We start from the raw sequence: 20,423 nt of genomic DNA, 5'->3' as shown, positions 1-20,423 counted from the left end.
ATAAACATTTGAGAAGCTTATAAGGGGGAAGTTGATTATGGATCCCATTTTGCTTGTATTGAAGATTGATTTACCTGGCTGGTTTTTGTGAAAGTGGCCATTAAACATTCTGTATCTCGATTCTAATAAGAATGTTTTGAGTATTTTTGACTTTTTTTATATTTCCAGTTAGGAAATATGTAAAAAAAAAAGTGATGCTGAAAGTAGTGTGGGTGAAGACTTCAAGTGAATGAACCTAGTGGGATATTACACGTATATTTTCTTTGAAATCTCCTGTTATGATCGACCAGTATGTTGCAGTAACTTTCTACGATGGTTTCTAGTTCTTCTAGGTTGGGGTGTAGAACTGTTATCTCTTTTAGAGTTGGAGGTAAATAGATATCTATGATTAATAACTGCCCAAGTTTTATTTATTAGAGCTGCTAGAGCGTGGTTTGAGATTGTTTTGATAGCAGTACTTTGCAGGTTGAAATTGTTGTATAGTTGGATTAATAGTCCTCCACTTGCTCGCAGTAACTTGATGTTCTGGGGATTCTTGGATACAGGCAATATCATGTTTATTTAAAAAGAGTTCTAGATCTTTTCTGTTTAAGGTAAGTTGTTGGCTAAGGCTAAAGGTTTCAGACTTTATGAGTTTGTAGATGTTAGGGAGGGCAAGGTGTAGGTCCCACTCGAACTATAATTTTGTGTTTACTGCTGGTATCCTTGCTGATAGAAGTTTGAATGGAATTGTGGGTATCTGAGTTCCATCTATTTGGACCTCTCAAGAAGCTTTGTTGGTTCAATCCAATTATGTTGGTAGAATATAGGTGGATATTTTGAATTCTTAATTTAAGTTAATGATATGCCACAAGCAGCCAGTTCTTCACGCACAGCCCAACGTTTGGTTGATATCAGCTCAGATACTAATGTCGTTCCAGTTTTTGTTTGCTGGATGGGTACCTGCAATGAGCCTTTCACTCTTCAGATCTTATAATGATATGCTTACAAAATCTGAAAAGGAAATTTATCTCACGATTTTTAAGACCTTCTGTGTAGTGTATTGTGATTTCCTCCGGGTTTGCACAATGGGGGAAAATCTAGAGTGGAGTCTTCTTCTCTATGTCGCTTAGCTAAAGTTTCCAAGACTTTAATCTTCAGTGGATTTGCGAAGTCGAAAGGAGGCTTATCTGTCGGTCACAGGGTATCGGTAGATTGGAATGTGGGAAAAAAATAGTCCATTGTTTTGTAGATGGAAAAACATTTACTTGATTCTCTATACTCAACAGATGTTCTGTTGGCTTTGAACTAAATAATGGGTTTAATGAATTTGGATACATAGTGATGTTCAGTAGTGTTTGAGTGGGATGGTGTTTCTCCTAAAAGGCTAAGACCATCTGCTACATTTTTTGGAATATTAGTTTTTGCGTTTGCACCTTCATCTCCTCTGGTGTTCCACTCTTCTCGTGCTACCACTTGAACTAAGACAATATTATGCTTCGGTTGACAAGCTCTTGGCTTTAGGTTAATGGAGGGATAGGTTTTTTACTTTGTGTTAACTGTCAGTGGAAGTGTGTGTGTGTGTCGCTGCTGGAATGCTCTGAGTCTTGATGGTTTAGTTGATGTTGATTGGATGAATCTGGAACTTAAGAGGTGAAAACTGAGTAGATTTTTCACCTCTGACAGTTGGTAGTCATGATGGATTTGGATATGTTGTATTTGCTTCTAGGTTTTTGTTCAGCTTTTTCAATTTTTGTAGTCATCTTTTTCTGAGGTATGTTTAATGTGGTTCAGAGTTTGATGGTGTGGTTAGTAGTTCCTTAGAGTCATGGGAAACCATGATTCCATTAGAGACTGCTGATTGACCAACAACGTTTTGTGCTTTTCAGCTGATAGTAGCGTGGTGGTTATTGTAGATCTTTCTGTTTTATTGCTGATGGCTCAATTGAACCTGCCTGGATTGCCAGTCTTCTCTTTTGTATGATTTGTGTGTTGTTCTTGACAATATATGAGTCCACCTGGTGGTTGCTGATTGGATTGATGGCACAGCCACAGTGGATACATTTTAACTGATTTTCATGGGCAATAATTGTAGTAAGTCGGTTATATAGTCTAGTCTAGAAATATTGTTGCTATACCGTGTGTCTGAGGTTGCTGGGTGGTCTGTGGTATTGCTGTTACTGGAGGGTCTGTTAGGAGACCCAAAACTATAAGGCAGTTGTGGTTTCTCGAGTTCTTTGTAGTATAATGCTGTTTATTTTTATTTTCATTCGCTTCTGTTTTAGGTTCTGCTGGCGGAGTTTCTTTGCAATTCACATGCAATTTTCATGTTAGATTATTTACTTGTCCACCTTGGTCAGTTAATGGATTTCTTGATGTAGGTGTGGACTAGGCTGTTAGTAGCCTTGAAATGGGCTGGTTTAATGAATCTTATTTAATCTAATCTAAAATGTGGTCTCAACTAATTTCCTAGATACTGCATGCTGTTAACTGTTCACTTGGGGTCTTGGTGCGGGCTTGGCTATCGGTATATGCTTGGTTTAGATTAGAGGATAAAGACAATTGAGGCATCCAAAACTGCTACATCATAGGAGAAGGTAGACAGATTGCTCAAGCTCAAGCTTGCTGGCTCATTCCACTTCTGGATTGTTTGGATGGTTGTAGGATGTCAAGTCAGAGACTGCTCTAAGTGAGAGCCAAAGCTAGGTCTCTACATCACTTGAAGTGCGAGAATGTTATTATTACATTATTGTGGTGTGTGGCAAACAAGTACAGCCCTAGGGCACCGTTTAGGTATATGGAGGACCCAACTCCTGTGACTCGGCTTGGTAAGAGGTCATAGACCATAATCGGATTAGGCTGGCTACGAGTTTGTGGACAGTTAGTTGCTGTTGCTGTCACAGTGAGCAGCACTGGTCTCCATGTCCAAAGCACTCACAACCGGGCATCATGGATGTGGAGCTGAAAACAGTCCTATTCCACATTCTCGAAGGGAAATGCGCATAAAGGGAGGAATGGCTGGGAAAGCTGAGGATACTATCACAGTCGGATACTATCACCGACTTTTCCATGTAGAACACGGATTTATCCCTCTCATCACATGTTGGGAAGGACAAATAGGGAATTACTTTGGACCCATCAACAAGAAATTAGTCAAAAGAGGCAGGCCCACCTTTCTTCCAGAAGTTTAAAGAGTGAATTGCATTCTTCAAGTTTCTGGAGGGGGGGTAGGTATATTTTTTCCCTGTCTGAAATATTCAGTTTCATGCTGCTTTCTTATGTTCAAAAGGTGTGCCTCAGTACTACTGAATGCCACCTGTGATCCCTACATTGTGGATGCTGAGAACTAAGGTGCCTGTAGTGGTCAGGTTGTTGGTGGGTGTTCATAATGAGGCTCAACATTTAATGCTTTATGTCCTCCTGCATACCATAACTGTGTCATGCCACATGTGATCCCTGCATAGTGGATACTGTGAACTAAGTTGCCTGCAGTGGTCAGGTTAAAGGGCCGGCCTTCATTGGGGGAAGGTCAGACTGACCCATACTTGTGCCCAAGGCTGAGCAGACACAGATTCGCTCAACTCTGGCTTAGACCCAAAGGGATGCCTCCACGACTGATGGGAACCCACCTGTCATCAACTGATGTGTGCCATCACTTTCTGCTGTGGCGGGTGGGAGCGGCCCCTTGGCTACCTCGTAATTAGCAAGTGGCATCTGCCTCTTTGGGAACATCTTAGGGAGTCTTTGCAGTGTCTCACACCCTTAGCTCACACTGAACGGTACCTCACTGCTGGTTGGTCGAAAATCGGTATGCCGGCAAATGATATACACACAGATGGGTAACAGGAGTAGGGGTTGGAGGGAATAGGTTGGTGAAGTACTGACTTGGTTGCTCATGTGGCTGATCAGCCAAATATTGTGTAGTGCATATTATGTCACACCATGCAAGTTCCCTGTGGTCATCTTGTTCCAGGTCAATCTATGCAAACTGACTTACTGCTGGAGATGGATTGGAGCCATGAAGAGTCCAGACCTTTTGGCCCTCTGGCAATATATTACATGGGTACTGCATGATGGGTGACGACAATAGTTACCAAACCAAGTGGGTGATCATGAGGTGGAAGGGTTCTAAAGTTCAGGAGTGGGGCCAACTTGGGTCTGGTCCACTGCTAGGCCTAAATGCACAACACAAACTGAGGGAGAAAGGAATAACCTGGATACATGCGCACCTGTGATGGCTTTGAGGGGAACAGTCCCAACACTGCTCATATGAGCATGCTGGCCTCATTCCATTATTTGTCAACCTACTAGGGTAAGTGAGAGAACACCACACATTCTACATCGAGGGAGGTGCCCCAGCTTTGGTGCAGCCAATGAAATATGCCGATGTGATACATCATATGCGGGACTAGAGCTCGATTACGATCAATCTGAAAAAGGAACTTAGTGTGCTCCAAAGTGACAGAGGTGCATTTCCCCATTATCCAGTAATCCAGATGGCCATGGGATGCCTCTGCACATATGCTGAAAACCCCAGTACCAACAGACATTTCTATGGGGCCAGATCTGAGGATAATAGTGAGAGAGTGAGGCATGCAGCCAGCTGTTGGAGCCAACTTTGTTCAGTTTGCCTGGAGCAGCTACACAAGGAAGGCAGAGATTTCAATGCTTCCCTTCCTTCCTGCCTGGGTTATTACTGCAAGAAACAATTCCACCAATCACGCCAGACCCCTTTGGCTTTTCATAGCTCCACTTTTTAGGCCCCCAAAAAAGTAAAACACTAGCCCTGTTTATTGCTTATTGCTTTGTAGTTAAGTGCTAACTAAATAAAGCCGATTCAGAAAAGCCAACACATTTATACATTGATAGCACTATCAATCTTGCCTGCCTCACAGCAAAACATCTTATATTTGCTTTCCAAAATCAGACAGTTAATTTATTTTCTTTGGTCTGACGAGTTAATGGACTCGGGGGACTTTAAAGGAAAGACAGTACTTTTGCACACTCTCATAGTTTCATCTGAATATGTTAGAACAGGAAATGGACTCAGTCATATCTAGGAAGTTCTGATTCCACCAATAGAATGGCCGCTGTTCTTTATATCAAGCTTCATATCACAGTCTGTCATGTCTAAGCTTTATAAATAACTGGTATTACTATTGCTCAATTTAACGATATGCAGTTTATCAACCTTGGAAGTATGGAAAGCTGAGTTAGCCTTGCTGAAATTAAAAGTTGTGAACTGTATATCATTTCAGAGATAAGCAGTGAGTATCTTGCTAACTTACAAATTTTAATTTCAGCATATTGCAAAGCTACTCCCAACATAATTCAATATATTGCCAAACCTGCACATTAAGCTAAACATTGGGCCCCACTAGAAGTAACATAATTAGTAATCACAGCCTTGGGCTGTTCACTTCTTCATCTTCAATTGTGGAATAGAAACCTTCCCTTTTGGATTGCTAAGACCTCCACACCCACTCAAGGGGAAGTGTTGAATTAACCAAATTAACCATAATACATCTACGGTTAAGTTAGAACCTTCAGAACAATGAGATCCCAATCTACTTCTCCTATATGGCTGAAACTTCAAATCCCTGCGATTCTAACGACACCTTGCGACTAGGCACCCTTAACACACATCTGTGTCACAAATACATAACTGATATGAACACAAATAACCGACAATGCAAGCCTCTACACTAAGTTGATACAAATTGTTTGTAGCTTGACGTAAGGCAGCAGATCATAGTCTTTACTGAGTATATCCGTTCAATACCATGGTGCAACAGAAGATAAAGTTAAGGTTTGTCTAAAACCCTGAAGCAATGTTTGTCTCCTTTGGGGTACCTAGCAGGGAACATTGTGGATATTACATCAAGGTGGCCCAGATAAACATGAAAAAATGCTGTGGTTGGCCTATGAAGGTGAAGCAACAGAGCTTCTGCTTTCCAGTGCTGCACTGACAGGTCCAATAACACGAGTCACTATAGCAGAAGCTACCCATGAAGCCTTCCTTTGAACTTACAACTACATAGAGGAAAAGTGTATTTCTTGAAACAAACATTGCCGCAGATTCTTTGCAGAGACAAGAAGTGTGAAAAGTAGTGTGGGTCTCCCCTGAGCAGCAGTAGGTTTCATAGTGGAGTCAGACTAGTAGAGAGGGTACACTAAGAACAGTGTAGAACTTATGTAACTTCTACTTCATGTTCATTTTGTAGTGCATAGCTTCACAGAGATATATTGTCTGTATGTAAGACTCATGGATAACATTTGGGGTAAATGAACCTCGTCTAATGAGCCCTTGAAACAAGGAATGCAATCACATCACGTCTCACAAGTTCTTTAATTATGAATGTATGGCTAACTGTGGGCTACCTAGAGGAACTGCTCATGATAATTAGATGAGACAGTGAACATGTCTTCCGGCTCCAATTCTTGGAATTAAAGGAGAAAAGTTGCCTTTAGCAGGACGTTGTTGTCCAGACTGCTAAAGAGCCGGCATTAGATTTGTTTGCCGGCAATAGTGTTCTTCACAAAGCCCACACAGTGTTCTTTACAAAGCCCACATATTTTCTGATCAATGTCCATAAAGATCTTTCCATCTGCAAACCAACACCATGTTAAAATTGGTCTCATTAGTGAAAGTGAATTATGTATAGATTGACAGACTTCCAGAATGGCCAGGTTCTAATATGAGACAATTCTATAATGTCTTGCCTCCTTGATCCGTGTATAAGGCACTGCCTACCTGCACAGTCCACGGGGGCTGCTACCGTGATTGCCGCCACTGCTGCGAGGGACGCCCGGGACTCCAATTCCCAGAGTCCCCGGGAGGTGCCCACTTACAGCATCATCTTGCCGCGCCAGGAGGTGCCTCTTAACCTTCACAGGGCTCCCGCAGCGCGGGGCGCGCGCGGGCCTGCCCAGGCGCTGCCCGGGCAAAGGGCTGGCCCGTCCCGCACCCGTCAGCGACAGGAAGAGGCACGGCAGGGCCACCCCCCCTGGATCAACCTTACACCTAAAGCCCCTTACTGTGGAAGCTCTGCCGGACTACTATTTTACTTCTTCGAAATAGCAAGTAGTCCATCTTTCTCTGGGGGACTTGGGAACAATTAACTCTGCGCAACTGCGAGTTTAGATCGTACAGTAATCACCTCTGTTTAAATACTGGGTGGGTCGTGAACTTACTGCTCCCAGGGATCTCCAGTTTGGAATAACTAAATCTTTAAGAGGAGTGTTTCTGATAATTGAATTTATCTTAAATTCCGACCTGTATTGGTCTAGCTGCCAGCACAAGGGGTGGTTTATACATAAAGTTTAAAATGGGGAAACCCACCTGTATCCCCCCAAAAAAAATCAACCCGAGCCCTACCAGCTACAACCACACCCCCCCAGTGACATCAATTGACAAAATGTTGCAAAGGGCTCTCGGTGTTGTTACATCTGAAATCCAACGGACCGAAAGGCGGCTTTCAATTACCCCGGATCTTTGCTCGTCCACTTCAGATTCACCCATTGTAATCAACCGTCTGGTACTCTGATAACTCCTGAAGATGTGTCCTTGACACCCCTACTGCAATTGGACCCAGAGTTAGATTAAAGTTTACCATCTAACAAGGGCATGGACACTCGCAAAAAGGGGAAGCGCAAGCAGACAGTTGGGAGGGCGACCACTAACAAAAAAGCAAGAATGGGGTGTGATCCTGGAGTGGAAGTCCCTAATCATCGGGACCTTACAATGGAGCCCCCATCTGTCCCTAGTGCTGTAATAAAGTACCCAGCTTGGGCCGACTCATTAATAGCTGATCTCTTGATCCAACTTGGCGATCTGATTAGGCAAGAGGTTGCCCCAATAGCAGAGCAACTAAAATCTCTGACAACCATGGTTACAGCGAGGTAAATGCAACCTATACCCACTGAAACATCTCATGGAGCCAAGGGGGGAAGGCCAATTTCTAACATAAACTTATGTCCCGGGGCATCCTCAGATAAACATGCAACTACTAGTAGCCGAAGTCCTACTTCAAGACAGTCTACTAGTCAGGCCCCGAGCACTAGTGCACAGTCCAAGGATGGACAGCGTGAGCATGCACGAAACATAAACACTACACTGAGGCCAGCTCACGCAGCGATAGAGAGTTATCAGCCTATGGCCTGCCCCTATCCTAACCACATTAGTACAAGGGAGGACTTGGGTACAATGGACAAAGACACAAGGGCCAAGGGGGATCCTGTTTTGCCAACAATAAACCTTCCTCCTGAATCCTCACCTTATGTAGTTGTTCTTATCGGGGTTCCTCCCCTAACAGGTTCCCAGAGGGAGTCGCAGTTGGAACTCAGGAATAAGAGTTTATTTTGGCTAGCATCACACAGGCACCTCCCTTATGAGAAGGCTGGGGATATTCTAATGGTACGAAGAGTCAATTGGGTAGGACCAAACAAAAACAATATTCTGGGCGATTGTGTGGTTGTCAATTTCAAAACCCCCTAGACGGTAACCTCTCTACTTAACAATAGAAGTAACCCTGTGGAGAGCCACACGGTAGTGAGAATGCTCCCCCTAGAACACTTTTGTCACAACCATTCCAACCAGGATAGGCCACTGTCTCTCTTAGGGCACTCCAAAATGAGGGAGGAGGGTCACTACCTGTCCCATAGATATCTTACCGACAGGACTTTCTCTTACAACCTACCGGTGAATAATGGCTACGGACCCCTAGAAGATGTTGATTGACTACCAACCACAGAACCTTTGGGCCCCGTTAAGACCAGAAAGGAAAATAAGGAAGGGAATCTGCTGCCAACTAGGGGGAAACTGCACCCGACATCCTCAGCTGTCTTGAGTACTGATTTAGGGATACATGAGTGGCTGACCTCGAGAGATAGGGTTGCGGTATGTCAATCACCGCTGTCTCCAGCGGAGATCACATTAACAACCTCTACTAACCTCAATAATAATACCACAAAGTTCCTCAACCGCCAAAAAACAACTCAAATACACCGTAAAATAGTGAGTGGTGTGTGTAGCTCTGGTGGAACCCTGAAGATCTTATCCTGGAATGTGGCTGGCATCAAGGGCAAACTCACTTCACCTGAATGGGGTCTGTTTGTAGACCAGTTTGGTGTGTGCCTGTTCCAGGAGACATGGGCGACTGAGAACTGTGCAAGGGTGGGCTTCGCTACATTTAACATCCCAGCTACCACCAGAAGGCGGGGAAGGCCGTCCGGTGGAATATCCGTTTGGGTAGCCACCCATGTGGGCTGTAAGCCTATTATTCTTAATAGCCACTCCAATGACATTCAAATGGTACTGCTCACTTTTCCCTCTAATTTGAGATTTGCAATTATTAATATCTATTCCAGGCCTGTAAACTTGGCTCAGGAATCCAAAACGCTTGAGGAGCTAAATTCCCTCATCCCGAAGGTGCCGCTCAACTCAGGGTTGATAGTGGGAGGAGACCTAAACTGTCATTTTGATCCCCTTGTAGATACCCATGATGCTATTATTAACGAGGAGGACCAGCAGTGGGCCATACCCGACCCACAAACTCATCCAGTTAAATCCTGGTCTCCTCTAGTACTTCAAAGTAACGCCATCTTCTTAAATCATTCCTTGAGGGCCTGTAATGGCCATACCATATCGGATAGGCCAAGTAAGCCTACTTTTAACAGAACTGCTCAGTCCTCGCACAAAGACTATATTATGGTAGAGTGCAGATCATGGCATAGGGTCATGGATTTTGAGGTTTTACCTCGTGTTGATAGCTACCATAATGCTCTGACATTAACCTTCAAGGTCCCGGATTCAGGCTTATCGCCTTTTAGTAGGGCCCCCATTGATGAAAGGATAATCCTTACTAACAACAGGAAAAGATTAAAGTGGGGGCAATGAAGCAGTCTCCAGAGAAGATGCGAGCATTGCACGAATTGGTCATTCCAACTCTGCAGGAACTAGGTGATGGTCTGATAGAGGGGGTTGAACTAGCCCACACCCACATGGTCGCTACACTCCACAAACAGCTGATTGACAACTTAGCCGACATTCTAAACCCAATTAGCCGGTCAAAAAGAAATAGAATGCTACCACATATGTGGTTTAATGATAGCTGTCGTAAGGCTAAACGGATGCTGCTATCAGCTACTAAAGGGAAAAACAGGTCCTTAACTAAAATCAGGCGGGCTCACTACAAAGAAGTTGTCCTCAGGGCCAAACTCTCCTGGGAAGAAAATAAATGGGCAGATATTAAAACTGCCCAGTCGACCCGGGACATGAAATCATTCTGGGCTATAGTAAGAACAGGTAGTAAGGAGGGTAACCCTGCGAGGGAACCAAACTTACCAGTAGAAGTGTGGACTGAGCATTTTAAGGCACTGTCCGCAATCGATTCACATCAGGACGCTGCGAGTGAAACCATGGGCGCAAGTGGGTCACACACTAGCTGTGCAGCGGACCTATCAGCACCTGTCCCTGATCAGGAAAAGGAGGCCCATGAAGGGATAACACTGCGTGAGGTCATGTTAGCAATAGAAAAACTACCAGCCGGTAAAACACCCGGTCTAGACAAACTCCCCGGGGACCTGTTCCGAGAAGAACTGACTATTTGGGCCCCATACCTGTGGGTGTTATTTAATGCCATAATGCACGGTATGCCAATTCCTGACACCTGGGCAGGGGCCGAAATAGTCCCAATTTTTAAAAAGGGCTCTCCACTTAACCCGGCAAACTATTGACCGATCAGTTTGATCGATGTCACGCAAAAACTGTTTGCTCGGGTAATATTAGAACGGATTCAGGGTTGGCTGGAAGAAAATGACATCATTAGTCCCTATCAAGCTGGATTCAGGAAAAACACCTTCTCAGTCGACCAAGTATTCAGATTTCAACTGATTACTTGGAAGACGGTATCAATAGAGGGTGGCAGCCTCTATTTGATATTTGTGGACCTGAAAAGGGCCTTTGACCTCGTGCCCAGACCCAAACTTTGGGGGGTCTTGAGAGACATGGGGATTCCACCTTATCTATTCAATCTGCCTATTAAGCTGCATGATGCCACCTATGCTCAAGTAAGATGTGGAAGGGGAGGAGAACTAACCAACAGGCTCCCAGTTGACAGAGGCGTGAGACAAGGTTGCGTGCTTGCGCCGACCCTGTTTTGCCTCTTTGTCAACGCCCTGATCCCACTACTTGTAGAGGTCGTAGACAATGATGCCCCGAAGTTAGCAAACACCAAGGTGGCAGCTCTGATGTTTGCTGACGACACCCTCCTCTTATCCAAGACACCGATGGGTATCCAGAGGCTATTGGATAGGTTTGCTGCATTTTGCAATTCCAGGGGTCTGGTGATTAATACCACCAAAACTAAGTTCATGATTGTTAACCCGCCTAAGACAACACGGCCCAACCTGCAATTGGATGGGACACCCTTGGAAAGAGTGCCTGTATTTGAGTATCCGGGTGTTACCCTCACTGAAGACATGCAGTGGGTCGCCCAGATAGCTAAAGCTAAGCTCAAGTTAGCCCAGATTGCGGGGAGCATAGCGAAAATGATAAGGGAATCCCCATTTAGACCTATTGGCCCGGGGATTGGGATGTATAGGGCGCAAGCGAGGAGAGCTACCCTGTACGGGGCTGAACTCTGGGGACACCATTCGTCCCCCTCTTTAACTTCATTGGAGAACAGCTTCCTCAGACAAATCGTGGGCCTTCCAGCTAGTACCCCACTAATTCCCATGCTATTAGACCTCGGTAACCCCCCATTCCAAGATGAGGTCGCCCTAAGACCTCTAACATTTTGGCAAAGACTGTGGGCAACCCCCGAATTAGCAACATTTCAGGCAGGAACCAGTGAGCTCCTATCCTATCCTGGGCTGCTGAAAAAGTTTCCCTGGTTTGCACATGTGAAGCATGAATGTAAAAAGATAGGGAAACCAGCCTTGTGGAGTAGACCAGGAGAGATCAGCCCCATGGTTCCTCGAGCCACAATACCGAGGATCTATCGAACCCAAAAGCTCCAGGCCATCTACTCAAATACAAAATTAGGCACCCTTACAATTCAGTTCCTCTCTGTGAAGGCTAACTATAAACTCGAAACCTTCATGGATGATATTCTACCACATGCTGCAAGGAAACTGTATGTGCAGTGCAGACATAGTACCTTACCCGTGCGTGCTTTTACCAACAAATGGGCAATCCGCACTTGGGTGCCCTGCATGCATGTGTCAAGAGGAAACAGAATTGCACGTTCTCTTCTTTTGCCTAGGCTATCAGGAAATAAGGCGATACTGGCTAGTACAACTCTGCCGGAATCTGGGGTTTGAGCACTGTAGGGAGGCATTTCGAGTTTTAAAATATGACACCTCCAAACCTATTGTGTTTGCTGTATCCCGCTATCTAAATACTATGTGGCGAAGGAGAAGGGGCTTTATTGATAAGGGAAAATAATCGTAAAGTTCAACTCTGCATATACTAATAATTTAAACTGACCAGCATGAGATTAGTCTAATAGAGATACAATTTTTTTAATTGGGCTTTTATACCAAAGTTTTTATGTGAATGTGATTTTATGGTAAATTGTCTATTTTTAATTATTTATTGTAATATTGCTGCTATCTCTTGCCTGTTGTCTATATCATATAATTGAATTGATTGTTCTCCTCACAAGCCCTTCCTCTTTCTGTGCTCCCCACTTCCACCCTAGCCCATTGGTAACATTTTCAGAGCTGATGTTCTTAATTGTGTGAACAGTCTACATTTATTATTATTGTATTGTCCTGTGCATACTTTTATGGTCCTAGAGACCGAAATAAAGGTTTTCGAACGTATAAGGCAAAATGTGTTTTTCTTAAAAATAACATTTTCTCAAACACTATTGGGTGATTGGAGTACCGTATACTCAGAATATTCATTCCTGGTTCCAATAGTTCCTTTGAAACTACATCCAATGTTTCCCGATAACCTTTGGGTGATCAAGCACAGTAGATCTACTCTTAACATTTTGAATATAATGAAATTTGAGGAAAATAAATGAAACTCTCCATTGGGTGAGGCTGAAAGTACAGAAACCATAAAGTATTGTTTACTTCAACTATGCAATTGTAGATATAGCCATTCAAAATCAACCCAAGAGCAGCAGACATAATATGGGAAACTATTTGTTGTAGAACAGCTGCATGAAGGTAAACAAGCACACATTATGTTACAATATCATAGTCAAACTAACAACCCAAAGATATATTTCGACCATCATATCTGACACCAAATGTCAAGTTAAGAGTGAATTTGATAATATCAATCCCAAAGTGACAATATTTTGGAACTGAGATTTCAATCATAGCATGTCCATAGACTGATGCTTCGGTCGTGATAGTGTGAAACAGCACCATTTAGACAATGCAGCATCTTTCTATAGAGATTGAAGTGAAACAAATGTTTCAGGGTTTTGCAAGGTGTCCATCTGAACAGCAGAAGAATTTTTGACTATACAGCTAGGCTCGAGGATTGTCTCTTGCTAACCAGCAATCAATGTTATTGTCAATAAAATAATGCACAATTTGAAGCCAGACTCACAGCACAAGTACAATGGTAACTTAAATTCTCAGTTCCTGGCCTATGCCCATCCAACACTTCAGATGAAACAGGCACTACTGAGAAATTAGAAAGAACTGCAAAGGATGGAAAAGCAACAGACTGCTGGTTACGCAGTAAGACCTAGGGTGTCTTAGCGGGGGAAACTCCTCATGTTCACTCAGGAGGAGCCCACATGACGATTGCTAGACAATATGAAGGGTGCAAAGGTTTGAAATGACTTCTCCTTCAAATGAAATTGGGACGCAACAGTTGCAAGGGACACCACTTGGGTCGAAAGCTGAACCTGTATTTACCAACCGCCGTTTGGATACGATATAGTGTTACCAGTGCTTATTGTCAGTCACGTAGTATTGCATGTGAGTGAATGTATGCTCTCTGACCCTCTCTTGTCTTTCTTCCTTCTTTTGCCTGGCATGACAGATTACAGAGTAACAATCGTGATATTTACTGTATTGTTTCTTGATTTTAAAATGTATTGTCTTGACAGAAGTTTGATGTTACTATGTCTTTCAGGTGATGTTTCCCTAACTTTAGCGCTCGGAGGGTCACTTTGTGGTGTTCTTCCTCAAAAAATAAGATTAAAGGATTTAAAATAAAAAATTGGACAAAAAAATGAGAAAAAAATTAAAAGGTATTCTGAATGTATCCAACAAAAACTGCAGAGGGGCCTAAATAAGAGTTGGGGGGGTTATTCAGGGACAAGGAGAAGATCCAGAACTATGGAGCGCCGGAACCAGCACTTTCAACACAAAGGTACACAGTGGCGCACCTGGGTATTTTAACTAAGATTTTTGTGAGGGGACAAGGGTCTTCCCATTCTGAGAAGGTAGGCATCCCTGCTCACTTAGGCAGGGATGCCTTCTTCACCTAAAAAAAACACCATTTCCACTTCAATGCAGTGCCTGCCACACCAAAATGCCTTGCTCCTGTTCTTCTCACACCTTATTTGTGCAGACTGAGGTACATTACTCAGTTAGTAAATTCAGGAAACCTTTTGGTAGTGCAATATGTTTAAAAGTTACCCTTTAGTGCATATCAACGCAGCCAATCAAAAAAGCTCATACTGCTTGACAGGTCCACCTGATTTCTTGGTGTCTGAGGAAGGCACATACGGATGTATCACCTTGGCAAGTGGACTGTCGATATGGTTCGTTCACAATTATTTTACCTCTAAGACAGAACAGTGGAATTCGGAATAGTGGCTGCAGGCTGCACAGACCCAAGTTGCACCATACTGTGGATTTCCATTGTATGGTTCCAAGTCCTTAATGCTGTTTCTTTTTGTATGTTGCCACTATAGAAACTGAAATCGGGACGGCATAAGCTTGGCCTTGAAGACACATAGACCTCTAAAAGTAACCTACATAATACGGGGACAACTAGAATTATAGAAGCAATACCATTAAACAAAAACGAAGAATAAATACGTTCAAAATAAGTAACAGTTGTAACCTTCAAGCAGCTAATTTGTGTGTTTACTGATATGTATGAACATAATCTCACTGGGCACCTTGTGTTCTTTTCAAATGGGCTTTTTCAAAACATAAAGAACTTAAAGTCCAAACGTACGTGTCATAGACATTCAGCAGCCAGTTGAGACACATATCCACACACAGTGGGACATTGACCAAGTCTTTGTGCTTCTCCTCAAGCCCGTCGTAGATGGTCGTAAGGCAGTTGATCACGTCGGGAACAGTCAAAAGCTGGTCATTCTGTGACAGTTTGTGTTGTTTGAAGGCTTCATGCGTTGTGCTCAACTCCAGCAGATCCACTAGATAGGGAAATAAGAGTAAATGATCAGTGACGACACCTGAATCAACACTTCCAGTTTTCAGCATTTCAGACTGTCAGTCTGCAACTGGGCTATAGCAGCAGACTGACGTGGGGCCCTTGACGTGCTTCAGGATCCACCACTGCCGACACACGTCTTCCACCTTCTTAACCATACCTGGATGCAAAAGAGGGATCAGCGTAAGCTTCAGAATGCTTCTAGTAGAATTATTATTAACACAGAGGTCCAAGGCCTACGTTTAAGTCAAGGATAGGCACGCCAGAGTGTACAAATAAGAACATAATAAAAGGAGCTCATTTTCAAATCCTTAAACGTTTATCTCAGAAGAAATGTGCGAACCATCACAAAGATTTTTAGCTAAATGATCATTACCACTCAGGAAGACGGCATCCACAGTTTCAACAACTAGTTTTAGCAATTGTCCTAATGCAAAGCACAACCGATTTATTGGATGTTGTTTAAAAAACATATATCCACCCAACTCCTTGTCAGCCGGGATTACCACAATCAGCAATCTTGGAATTTAATACATTAACTTATTACAGATTTTTGTGTAATAGTTGCAACTTCCTAGAGCAAGAATGCGGGCATAGATACATTTACCATACAGTTAAAAGTATTAAATGAGACATTTTTTGCTTCAATTACTCTGACACTGAACAATGTCTGCTGAGGAAATCCAGGCCAAGTCCGGAAACCAATATCAATCCTGGTAAATATGTTAGAGTAGACTAGAACACGATGACTAGAATGGCCATGGGGCTTGTATGCCTGTGTCATGGCAGTATATCCCGCTCTACATGCAAACCCCGCACCAGCAACCAGCCGGGGAACTGCCTGAGTGGCAGAATGACTATTCTGGCACTGAGTAAATCAGAGGTTAGTACCCAAAGTATAACATGTTTACTAGTATAAAAGGGCTTTACTTCATAATACCGCTCTGCATCTGTAATAGATAACATGCAGTGTTCCTCTACATTCTTATTAAGGTATACAGGGATCCACAGTAAGGGTGTGCATTAAATAATCAACAGAACTAATGACAGGCAGCTAACAACATCATTCAACACAAAAATCACTACTTTTTACCTCCATCTTTCCCATCGACAATCTCCACCCCCACCGCAAAAACACTAACAGACAACTTAACAAAGTTTTTTGCAGTTTTTAGTGAAAAGAGTTTTTTTAATTAACATAAGCACAAATATACTGATGCGTGACATCTCTCTGTATCCTATCAAAAAACAAAATTCCTTTGGCCATGTTTGTGATTAACACATCCATAAAAATATATTTCCTTGCACATGTTTCACCAAAAACACTTCACTGCAAGAGCCCTGCATCAGAAAATACTTCAGTGCTGCCTCAATGCTGATGAAACTATAGCAATGACCTTGCAGAGTGTAACCAATCTTTGTGACAAATGGATTCACCATCCTCCTGTTTGCAATGGGTTAGGTGTGCGCAGTAATCTATCCCTCAGCAATGCATCAAGGGCGATCTTATGCCACGGTGTGACATCAGCAGCATAGCAATCTTGATTGCAGTCTGTAATCTGTGGATCATGTCTCATGCTCTTTTTTCTTCCACATAAGGAAGTGCCCAGCACCAATACAGAACAAAAACACAAGAAACATTAATTTTGTTCATTTCATCCAAAAGTTGCTCTTAGCGCTTAAAAGATATAGGCATTTTGTTTGATTACATGCACAGCAGCCTAAAAAGAAGTGCACTTTACTTCCAGAGTTTTTAAGTTGATACCTTACTTTGCCAAAACATTTTTTCTCTCCATTCTTTATCCTTTTTTATTATTTAGTCATCCTTGTGTTTTTCAACGATATTTTAGGGAGTAGGTCTGGCCAGAGCCTAAGGTGTCAGTATTTCTAAGAGCTCCAAGTGAGGGCTCTGGTCCATCTCCTGTTTTATCTGCTCCAGAGTGATAAAGGCTCATCAGACCATAGTACATAAGTGGTACAGATATGAAGCCTTGAATAAAAAATGAAAAAAATATGTGGCTCCCCGCAGATTACAGAACTTTCCATCACAGAAATGTGAGGGGAATGTATTTTTTCAGACAAAGTTTGAGATGTGCAAGGGATTCTGTGTACCACAAACTGGTGAGAGCCATGCAAGTCACACCACCCTGGATTCCCCTAGTCTTTAGTTTTTTTTTATGTGCAGGTTTGCTGGGTTTCCTATGTGCAGGCTGAGTTAGGATCCAAAGTTCACAGCTGCCCACTATGCAAAAAGGGTCAGATTTCAGAAGAAAAATCTTAAGTGTCCATGTTACGATTTGGGCCCTTTTTTGGATCATGGGTCCCCAGGACGACCCAAACAAGTGTGGTACCATTTGTACAGGGAGACTTGGATTTCCTCTGGTGTCTAGTTTTAAGAAATGTGCAGTTTTATTAGGTTTCTCTAGGTGCAAGCTGAGCAGGGGGCAAAATCCACAGCTACCTAATTGGAACAAAAAGGAGTCAACCCCATTGTTTTCTGTGGAATGCCCAATATGTATCAGCCAAGCAGACTGCTGTACTCAGCAAAAACAATCTGGTTGTCCCCAGATTCAGGAGAGCTGGACTTGGGAGGGTTTCTTACTCTCCAAAACCACCTTCTTTTCGGAATTCCCTTTCTTCTAATCACTTTCTGTAGCTTTTTAGGAACACCATTCTCTTCTGAGCACCTACAGATGCTTCACTGTAGGAATATATATGCGCATTAACAATAGGCATGCATTTTCTCACTAATGTTATTGGGTTCTTGCTATTTCCATAAAATTTGGAGGGTCACAGGAAATCCTTCAGTTACTCCGGTCTCTGTTAAAGTGTGCATATGTTCAGATCCAGACAGCAGGCTCAATCACGATACGGCGCAAATTCTGTTTTGGCCGAACGCTCCTGTTTGCATTCAAAACTGACTTATAATATGGCACGGATTGAAGGTGTCTGCTCCTGTGATTTGCGGCTGGTGGTACCACTCACCTATAATGGTAGAAAACAGTGGATAGGTGTTGTTTGCACGCTGTAGAATGGGGAATTACAGATCTGCAATTAGGAAGTTATCCCTCATTCTGGGGGAATGCATGTGGTGATTGTGCACATATTGTGCAGCTGCTATTTTTTTATTTCACTCTACGAAACCAGAAATGAGAGGGCCCGCAATCTTCATCTGGTTTTTACAATCCATTTGTGATCGGTCCTTAATAGTTCCTTTAACGGCGTTTCTGTGAAAGCCAAGCTATTCATAAACATATTACTAGGAGTTATTAAAAAAAACAGAACTCAAGCGTAGAATACTGCTAAAACTGCCTCGGATAAAATAAGACGCAACCGCTTTAATGCATAGTGACAGGGGTACAGGAGGAGGCAGACTTATGGGAAGGAGGTGTGACAGCTTTGTGGCTTCCTTCCTCAAGTACAGGACACATGAGCCGGGTCTCAACATGTAGAACTAAATCATGGCCCCAGAGTTGGCGGATCATTAACAATACCGTCATCACACCCCTATCAAAATCAAATCGCGCCGCCCTATGGTTGGCCATAACTCAATGGAGTGTGCTAATGTAGCTGGGGCGGGGGAGCACAAACAGGAAGCGGGCCTTGCATAAGGTTTCCGTGCATCTCCCGGCGCAGTCCATGATTTCTTTAGCTGCTGCGGGGCGAACGTAAACACATAAAACACGAGAGTGCTGGCAGCAAAAATTGGAATGTCATTAAATGATAACTTCCCCTGGGTTTTATGAGCGGCGCAGAGGACCGCTCAATTTGTTTTCTGTATTTACTATGGGACGACCGGGGGTGTTTGTCAGCCGGGGAGCATCCGGTGTCGCGCGACTGAACGGAAATGCAGATCTCGGTGTTCACAATGCAGGGCTGGCGTGAAAGCATTTATTTGTGGTGGTGGAAAACCCCACAGGAAAATCAGAGAATTTCATTTTGAAAGTATGACCTGGCCTTTATAAAGCAATGTTGGGGGGGTTTGTGGCTGGAAGGAAATTGCTTTCTGCGATGCTTTTCACCTCAGGAGCCTTGCTTTTCCGACGAGAGACTTCGCAGCACAATATCCTCGCTCTGAAGGCAGCCCTCCAGTCTGCAGCGCACCGGGAAAATGGCAGACAGGCATGCCAAGCCCTGGCGTGGCTCTGTAAGTCACCTTAGAAGTGGAGGGGGGATTAAAGCCAATGCAGACTGACTGGGGCCTGGCTCCGGCCTATTAACGGACATGTCGCACACGACGAGTAGCTAGTGTCTACCTCCCTTGTGCAATTTCGTAAAAGAAAAATCAAGCAGAGACAGCATTCTGCAAAGAAGGAAAGCAAGACAGTAGGGGCGTGAAACGTATCAATAAGGAATGAAATTCAAGTATTAAATGCAGAGCAATTAATTAAAAACAGTGAGTCTAGCCTTTTGATCTTTGCATTAATATTCTGTAATCTGAGAGAACTCTCCCTGTCAGCTTTTCTGACTTTAAGTTTTGTTAATCTATTGCATTGACTCAATCAGTGATTAGTTTGTAAAACAGTTATTGCCAGGGCTTTGATCAGGAGGCTACTCCAGCTTGCACCACACATTGCCTCTGCCATGCTGCCGATGACAGTAACAACACAATTAATAGACATCACACTCCTACAAGTGTGACAATTCGGATTATTACAGGGCCCCAAAGCTATAAGAATGGCTTGGGCAGCAAGCAATGGTCATTTTATTTCAGTCTATTGAATTAATAATGTACTGTTATTGTGGTCATCTATAAATTCGCCAGACAGCGCCACCTTTAGGCAGTCTGTCAAAAGTGCCAGTGTTGACAATTAGGTGCCGGTGCCAGTGCCGAGGACTTGTGGCACAGGAAACCATCGGCTCAAATTAAGCACTGGCCTCAATTCAAGTTTAGAGACTCTCCTGAAATTGTACTTGTGTGCTAAGGCAGGGAATGATAGTGATATAAAGAGAAGTTTAGAGATAACATTTGGGTAATGAATCATTCTGGATTAACTATTTTTCATGAAAGATTTCTTGGTTACTGCAAGGAATGTTTATTAAGTACTTTTATAATTTGAAA

General features: G+C 43.2%; 1 protein-coding gene across 2 annotated transcripts in view; it reads right to left on the bottom strand.

Annotated features, from left to right (window-relative positions):
* Nucleotides 1-20,423, bottom strand: part of UTRN (utrophin) — a 1,532,463-nt gene that overhangs the window by 238,794 nt on the left and 1,273,246 nt on the right. For both annotated transcript variants that reach the window (XM_078648677.1, XM_078648678.1), the window contains one exon: nucleotides 15,143-15,344. In XM_078648677.1, coding sequence (XP_078504803.1) covers nucleotides 15,143-15,344 — 202 coding nt within the window. The remainder of the gene's footprint in view (nucleotides 1-15,142; nucleotides 15,345-20,423) is intronic.

Source organism: Lissotriton helveticus, chromosome 6 (genome assembly GCF_964261635.1).
Source record: "Lissotriton helveticus chromosome 6, aLisHel1.1, whole genome shotgun sequence".
Lineage (NCBI taxonomy): Eukaryota > Metazoa > Chordata > Amphibia > Caudata > Salamandridae > Lissotriton > Lissotriton helveticus.
Note: the sequence above shows the minus strand (reverse complement) of the source record. Positions and strands in the feature narration are given on the sequence as shown.